Below are 7,724 nucleotides of genomic sequence, written 5' to 3' on the forward strand. Positions count from 1 at the left end.
CATTCAATGGAGGTCAAGGAAATGAAGACTTATTAAAATTAACCGGCACAGGTATAGATTTCAATGGTCATCGTATTCTGACTGGTTCATGCAGGCAGATTGTAATTTTTTCATCATGACTGACGTCACAAAATATGCCATGACCTCAATATGTTGGTGGATTTACACACTGCTTTTTTGTATTCCTAAAAATTCAAATACTTCTGGTGGTTTAAGATGTCAGCTAAACGCGTATATGACAGTACAGCACATATATTTAAGAGGTCTTGTCAAATTCTACAAACTTCAACTTCTCTACACACTGAAATGTGTTTCTGGTGGCGATTTGCCACAGATTGTAAAAAAGGTTTTAATGACTTCGAAATTTAATAATTACGTTGCCGATACATCCTTGAAACCATAAATACAATAATGGCTCCAAAATAACTGTATTTCCCAATTACAATAAGGTAAACAGTAATCGTTTTCGTGAAGGTGCACGTTTATAAAACAAGTCAGGGTGCTCTTGAATATGTGCACAAAAACTACGATCACTGCGTTAGTTTTCATTCTTTAAAAGCTGCGAATTAAAAATGAACAGTATTTATTATACATGAACAGCAATTTTCATTTGTTCCTTGCATAGATCGTGGAACAAATGAAAATTACTGCACACGTTAAATAAATCTAATATTGTATGGTCATTCTTTCATGATATATATATATATATATTTACAATAGGTCTAACCCATGGGCTGAATATCGTCTTAGATGCCAATAAAAACGACTATCTCGCTCCCAGTGATACTGTAGGATTTCAATTTGCTGTACATGACCAAAAGGATATACCCAATATTCGGGACAAAGGGATAGGAATACCGACCGGCATGCATTCGCGAATCGCTTTGTCTACAACGGCCGTAAGTCCATACACATTATTTAAACATTGGAAGTGTTTATGACCATTGTTATAACAAATATAGTTTTTAGTGGAGGATTAATGGAGGTTTATGGAGACGAAATATAGCATTTGCGATTTACATCATATTTAAGAAGACAAACACATGCTATAAACAATCCAGAGAAATCATTTTAGCTTTGGTTATTTAATCTGTAAATGTACGCGAATTTTACAAAGCATATCATCCAATTTTTCATTATATACACTAGCATGTCAGTTATCTTAACAAAAATTTGGTACATTACAGTCCAAATAGTTATTATGTCAATGACCATTCAACAATTTCGATACATCACATAAGCCAATGTTTAGTTTGTTTGTATGAATGTGTATTCTAGATATCCAATCTTGGTTCCCCGCACAGCGACTGTGTTACAGATCACACACGCACCTTAAATTATTTCCCCGGTGAATACACAGAATCCAAATGCCTTATGGAGTGCGAAGAAGACTTTGCTGTGAGGCAATGTGAATGTAGATATTATTATATGCCAGGTAAGCAAGTGTAATGAAAACTGCACCCGAGTATTCAGGCATTGCAATAGTTTGTTTAATCACTGGTGAGCAACACACGTATACCGTTTGTTCAAATTATCAATGAAGTCATGCGATACTGCATTAACAAAAAAACATTACTTTGATTATATAACATAACTGAAACGAACGGCTTAGTGAAGTTGTCTGTATCTATAATTGTCAATGTGCATATTTCGTAGGTACTGCTCCTTATTGCGGACCGAAAATGTTGCAATCATGTTACTTCCCGAAAATGAGTAAGCGTACACATTTTTACACGTAACGTATTGTTTTGAAAAAAAGAAACAACAAACGTATATATCATACATTTTCTTCAATGTAGCATATGCGTTTCGAACTAATGCCAACCAAAATTTTATATTAGAGAATTTTACAGTACACACATCCACCATCTGTGACTGTCCAGAACGATGTAACACGATCTCGTACAACTGGAAGTTGTCGTACAATACATACCCTACTAACGTTATTAGTATATTTAAAGCAGATATGGGGTATCCTCCATGTGACCGAGCTGTGGGTAATTATGTCTTGTAAGTACATATTCAGATACACTGAATTAATCATAACATTATAACTCTGGTGTAGTTTTAGCAGTCGTTTTACAAGTAAGATTCAGATAAAGGACGAACGGGACAAATGTGTTTGGTTTCCCACTTGTATAATCTGTATGAGCCATATGAATAAGTTCAATTCAAAGGAGTATAATAAACAGACATTTAAAATATCAAATGTATGCAATAGAAATATGTACACTGTATATGTCAGCTAAATTCTTGTTATTCGTTCATACAGTTTCGCGACGACGGCCAACGAATCGTATACGTCTGGAGCTTTACCCTTAATAGATGCGATAATCAATAACACGATCTCAGCACAGGATCTCACTAGACTCTCACCCTCCCGAGGTATTCCGGACAGCGTCTTCAGGGATGTAACATACTGGGCCGCATTGGAGTGGATGATCGATCTCAATTACGAAATATGTTTCAATTCACTTTTTTATATTCTGTACGTACAAAAGGGAAATTATTCCTTTTACGATGGCAAAGAAACTTCGTACCACAACCAAACGATTGCGCTGATAAATGAAAAGTATAGTAGCCAGGAAAAACTCGATCAAATCTTCACACTCGTCCTTAAGAATAACAATATTTCACTGCTCAAGGAAGAATTTGTGAATGTATCACGTATGTTCTACGAAAACTACTATTTGCAAATTCTTCGGCAAGCATTAGAAGTCACGTATGGTTATTTCTGGGTGGAAAGGAATATAGTTATCGACTACTTGTTTCGATATCGGAGACACTCGGACATATGTGAGAAATTCATGCGGTAAGTCAGAATGCTTCTTCAAATTAATTTATATAATTCTGGAGCTTATATATAACATATAAAGGCAAGGAACATATGAACATTACTACATAATATTACACGGTCACTCATTGGATATTCCCTATGTTTATGTGATCATGTGCGATTTGCGTGGAGATGTAGACACACAAAATTAATATTATTTTTTTTACAAAATCAGGGAGAATTTTTCCAAAGTCAGCATCTTTTTTGAGGATTTGAAATTTGAGAACATTACACAGAAAGCGGATTACGAGCCTTTTCAACTTGTATGTAAGTATCTGGTCTAAGTCACATAACATTATATTGCATTATTTTGTAGCACTGTTGTGTTCACTTTGTGAACATCATTGGTTGAATTAATAAAAAAGGTATAGTAGGAGTTGATTGTCGACACAGGGGCGAATTAAGACTGAAACAAAAAATCAGACTATTTCTGGTACTATACAAAATATTTATTTGCTGTATTCTGTATTTCGTTACCCGTCATGCAGTGTTCTATTCTCCGCTATCATTGTGTTCATCGTTTACCTTACCAATGACACCATGGTATTTGTAATAGAGGACAAGATGACAGGATATTAATATGGACATCTATTTAAAGGGCAAAAGCAAGTCTCGTGATTTCTCGCTTTCATCGAGATATGGGCGGCTATTGGTGTCTAAGGCATACTATCACAAAGATAAACAGGTTGAAATTCGCGGAGTCTACGTTAAATTACTGGAATTTTATTAGATTGCAAATTATTTTTTCGTGCTAGAATATAATGGATTCCTGTAGACATTTATAAAGGCTACAAAGTGAAACGAGAGAGGCAGCAAAGAATTACTAATTACTGTCATGTTATTTCACAGGCGATTTTGGCGGCAGTCTTGGATTATTCTTTGGTGCAAGTCTCATCTCTTTCTTGGAAATATTCGATTTTTTATTGTCCTGGACTTTTGCTCGATTTAAAAAGAAGAATCAAATGAATCCAGACGAGGAGTTGTCAGAGACGCCTGGGACGATAGTCAAATAATCAATTGACAGAAATTGCTACTTTGTTCGAAAAGCCAATCAAAATGATTGCTATCTCGTAAGACGACTTTAAAGCTTTCCGCTCATTTATAAGCATTTACACATAACATCGGTTGTTCACGTAATAGTGTGTATTCAATTGTTTGACTTTGTTCAATTATATGTAAGATGTATTCAAATACTGATGCTCAATATGTAAATTGATTTTATGTTGATTATGCACATTTCTTTATAAATTATTCTCTTACTTACATAACAACGCTAATAAGTATTGTGTATATCAACAGCCGATAGGAAATAGTATCATTATTAATGGAAATACTGTCTTGTAAAATATTATGACCTTAACTATTCAATCCTGCTATAGGTTAGATATATAGAACTGTATTTGGACAAATTATAAATGCATCGATGCAGTGCGTCGTAGGATATACAATTTCAAAAGGTTTTTTTGTTGGTGTTTTAATATCTACAAATAGTGACTTAGACTGTGTGCGACATTCTTAAGCAGTCTCGGAACTATTTCCATTTCGTGACGTATGGAATATATACATGACTGCATACAATGTTGCTTTGTTGTAATATGAATGTGCAAAACTTAAATTAGTATTAGACTTTTATTTATATGTGTAAAACTGCCACCAAAATGTGGGAACGTATCGTACCAATAGTCGACAAATATATAAGCTCGTTAATTACGATGATTAGTGATATTAACTCCTCGTGATGTTTGCAAATTAGCTCAATGTTTTTGGCAAGATAAATAAATTTGATGCAACTCAATTATTCATTAATTTATTCACGTGCTATGCCTTTAGTGTACGCTATGTCAGCTTAATCGGATGATGTAATACATAGGTGGTACGGCATCCCGGTTAGTACTTTCGTACGTGTCTTCCATGTACTCCCATGTAAATCGCGGTAGTTTGTTATTATCGTTAAGCCCTTCAGATAAATCTAGACGGCCTGATTTTTAAGCGTGCACCTGCACACGCCACGATTGCAAACGATTCGTTCGCGTGGGGATTTATTGTTAAGTACGCACACTAAAAGAACATCAATGTATTGTTGTTTGCTTTTACTAATGAACATACAAGTTACTGCTGAAATATTTGTTGAGAACAATACCCAGTAATAATATAATTACGAAACTTACTTTATGTGTGAACACCTGAACGACCAATTGAAAAGGAAACTGTTTTCCAAAAAATCATATTGACATTCACGAAATTAAATGCTTTCTTATACTATTGAACGTTATTCATCTGTTTTAAATTTGAAACAAATCATATCAATGACCCGTCTCAGAATAAGTAATCGCAAATTTAGCAATTGAAAATGACAGATATACTAATTCTAAAACTCTTTTAGAAGATAGAATCTGCATTCTCAGTTCATTATGAACTGAGTTATATTTTTGCCTGAATTGTCTCAATTATTTGCGTAATAGACGATTTGTCGTTATTCAATATGACATTCCGAACTGTGACAGATATTCAAGTACTCGTTGAGTAACAGTGAAGACCCTATCAGCCACAATCGGTATTACAACGTTTTGAGGCCAGTGCTGAGATGAAATATACTTTATTAGTGACCCATGTATCAAAAAGTACATAGATCAAACGAAAGGTCACATATTAGATGAATGTTATAAAGGGGTCATACTCTTTCAGAATTAAACAAAAACACATCTAACCTTGCCATTGAGACCTAGTTAGTATTTGCAAATGGATGGAGTACGCTGCAGTAATTATCTTTCGCGATAAGATGATGGGAAGATATCTGGTATTCGGTTATAATAACAAAATAATGGGAAAGAAGCTTAGTTTTCAGTTTATACGTGATTTTCAACAAATCATGTATTTGCAAATACACGGTTAAATCGCCTTCCTTGGATACATGTTTCTTCCACAAACGGTTGGATTGTTTTTATGAACAAGCCGAAGTGTCCAGGTACTACTCCCCAGGCTGGCTAAATAATGAGGTAGGAAGTATCCATGCGCGAATTATCTATCATTATTCTCATCACGCCAAATTCAGTGTCTCTTTGAAGTTGATGCTTCTATTTACAGCGTGCAACGTCAGAGTGTTATCACGCTTATTGATTTTGCCTAATTTATTGGGTAAGTCCAGTGAAGTTTACATCAGGAGTTCACAGTAGTCTAAAACTGACTCAATTGTTTACTAACTATCATATCATTCATTGCCTTACTAATTAACATATGCAATAATGCTGTACTATCAAGACTAAAACACAACCTGTTCAATATAATATAATTGTACTTTACACTCTGGTGCCACTGATCTATTAAGTAGAGGTTGTTGCCGGTGCCCCTATTTGCGATGTTTTGTTTTTTAAATAAATTTGACCTCATGGTTAGGTGTTAACGAAAATCAAATTCCGAGCTCACACAAAGTTAGGGTGATAGTAAATATAATGTTTCCATATGCGGGTAGATTATCGAAGGAAGAATGAATAGCATGGTAACACGGCAACATGTATACCTGGCCTCGATTTGTCAGAATTTAATGAACTCCTGGCGACCCTTGACTTTTGACTGTGACTCGCTTTTATGGATGTGCTATCAATGGTGTGACTAGCCCTGCGTACAGTGCTGTGTGTAAGGGGACGCGTTTGGTTGATAGATGTCCCCACCACAGGGCTGTGGTGGGGGAAATCTATCAACCAAACGCGTCCACGTACACACAACACTATACGCAGGGCTATGGTGTGACAAGAAGACCCCATACCGCGTCCGGACTAGAACTAAAAATGGAGGGATTGCGCCTGTCGCTGGTGGCGCAATATCCTATTATTTTTCATAAAAAAGGAAATAAAATCGCATCACCGCATGTTTTTGTTTGAAGGAAACTTTAGATCTTCAGCTAATGTTGTGTTACCAGGAAGGACACGTGTTATTACTGTGAACTTGAAAGAACCCCAGCAGTGTTACAATATAGCTCACTGTTTTGTTGACAAAGTAGCAATATTGATATCAGCTCACCGTAACAAACTGATATTTTGTGCTATATTGCAATGCTGCTGGTTGGGTTGCATTTTCGTTCACAGTAAACCTCGGTAGCTAAACCATGTACACAACATGCATTTGATTTGGCATGTCTATACTTGTATAACAATTATACATGCAGCACAGACAGTGTATGATTATTTTCAGTGTTACATTATGTCTTCGCCCAAATTATGCCAAGTAATTCTATATTCAATACAAATTGAATATTTCCTACAAAATACACGTGCACAGAACTGTATTCTAATCGTATGCCCATTACTCAATGGAGAAAATCAAAACAGTAGTACATTATCTAATCGAATTTCACGCCCTTTATGACGTCATTAAAACACGGTATTAATTTCGAGAGCGATTCGTGGATAAATGATGGGAAGAAGACTTTTTCAAAATTATATCTGGACCCAATCAAAACACTGAAGGTGATATCCGTGGGATGCGGAAATGGTGAGTTGCTTTGTTGGAATATTCGTTTTAAAATGTCCACAGGTAATATTTGGTACATGCATATTCATACTTGCAAACTAATCTTTAAAACTACCAACCCTATTGCCTTGATATTTGGCTTGACCTCTGTCAGATTTGGTTATTTCGTGACGATATCTTCAATTTTTGCTAAAAAAATGCTATTTTCGACTTTTTCTTGCTTTTCCCAACTATGATGATGATGTAATTATACATGGGCTAATTATTGCAAAGCTCTGTTAAAACAGCGAATCTGTTTCCACCGTCAGGTCGCTTGTTATATTCTAATATTCTAATTTATTAGCAATGCTAAAACACGCATGTTCCCATTACGCAGCTGTCATATAGACTCTAAAATGAGCCTCTCAAACGGGAAAAATCA

General features: G+C 35.4%; 1 protein-coding gene across 1 annotated transcript; it reads left to right on the forward strand.

The window, feature by feature from the left end:
- Positions 1-2,781: 2,781 nt before the first annotated feature.
- On the forward strand, positions 2,782-4,070 carry LOC146750391 (acid-sensing ion channel 4-B-like). The gene is made up of 3 exons (XM_085502230.1): positions 2,782-2,812; positions 3,012-3,103; positions 3,686-4,070. Exons 1-3 carry the CDS (start codon positions 2,808-2,810, stop codon positions 3,847-3,849), a joined length of 261 nt encoding a protein of 86 aa, XP_085358356.1. The 5' UTR covers positions 2,782-2,807; the 3' UTR covers positions 3,850-4,070.
- Positions 4,071-7,724: the final 3,654 nt, after the last annotated feature.

This window comes from Saccoglossus kowalevskii, chromosome 1 (genome assembly GCF_978046115.1).
Source record: "Saccoglossus kowalevskii chromosome 1, keSacKowa6.1, whole genome shotgun sequence".
NCBI classification, from domain to species: domain Eukaryota; kingdom Metazoa; phylum Hemichordata; class Enteropneusta; family Harrimaniidae; genus Saccoglossus; species Saccoglossus kowalevskii.

What these genes read in the sequence shown, in the direction of transcription:
- LOC146750391 (XM_085502230.1), top strand. An exon ending in CGAGCCTTTTCAACTTGTAT is followed by an intron (nt 3,104 to 3,685) that starts GTAAGTATCTGG and finishes GTTATTTCACAG; the next exon opens with GCGATTTTGGCGGCAGTCTT.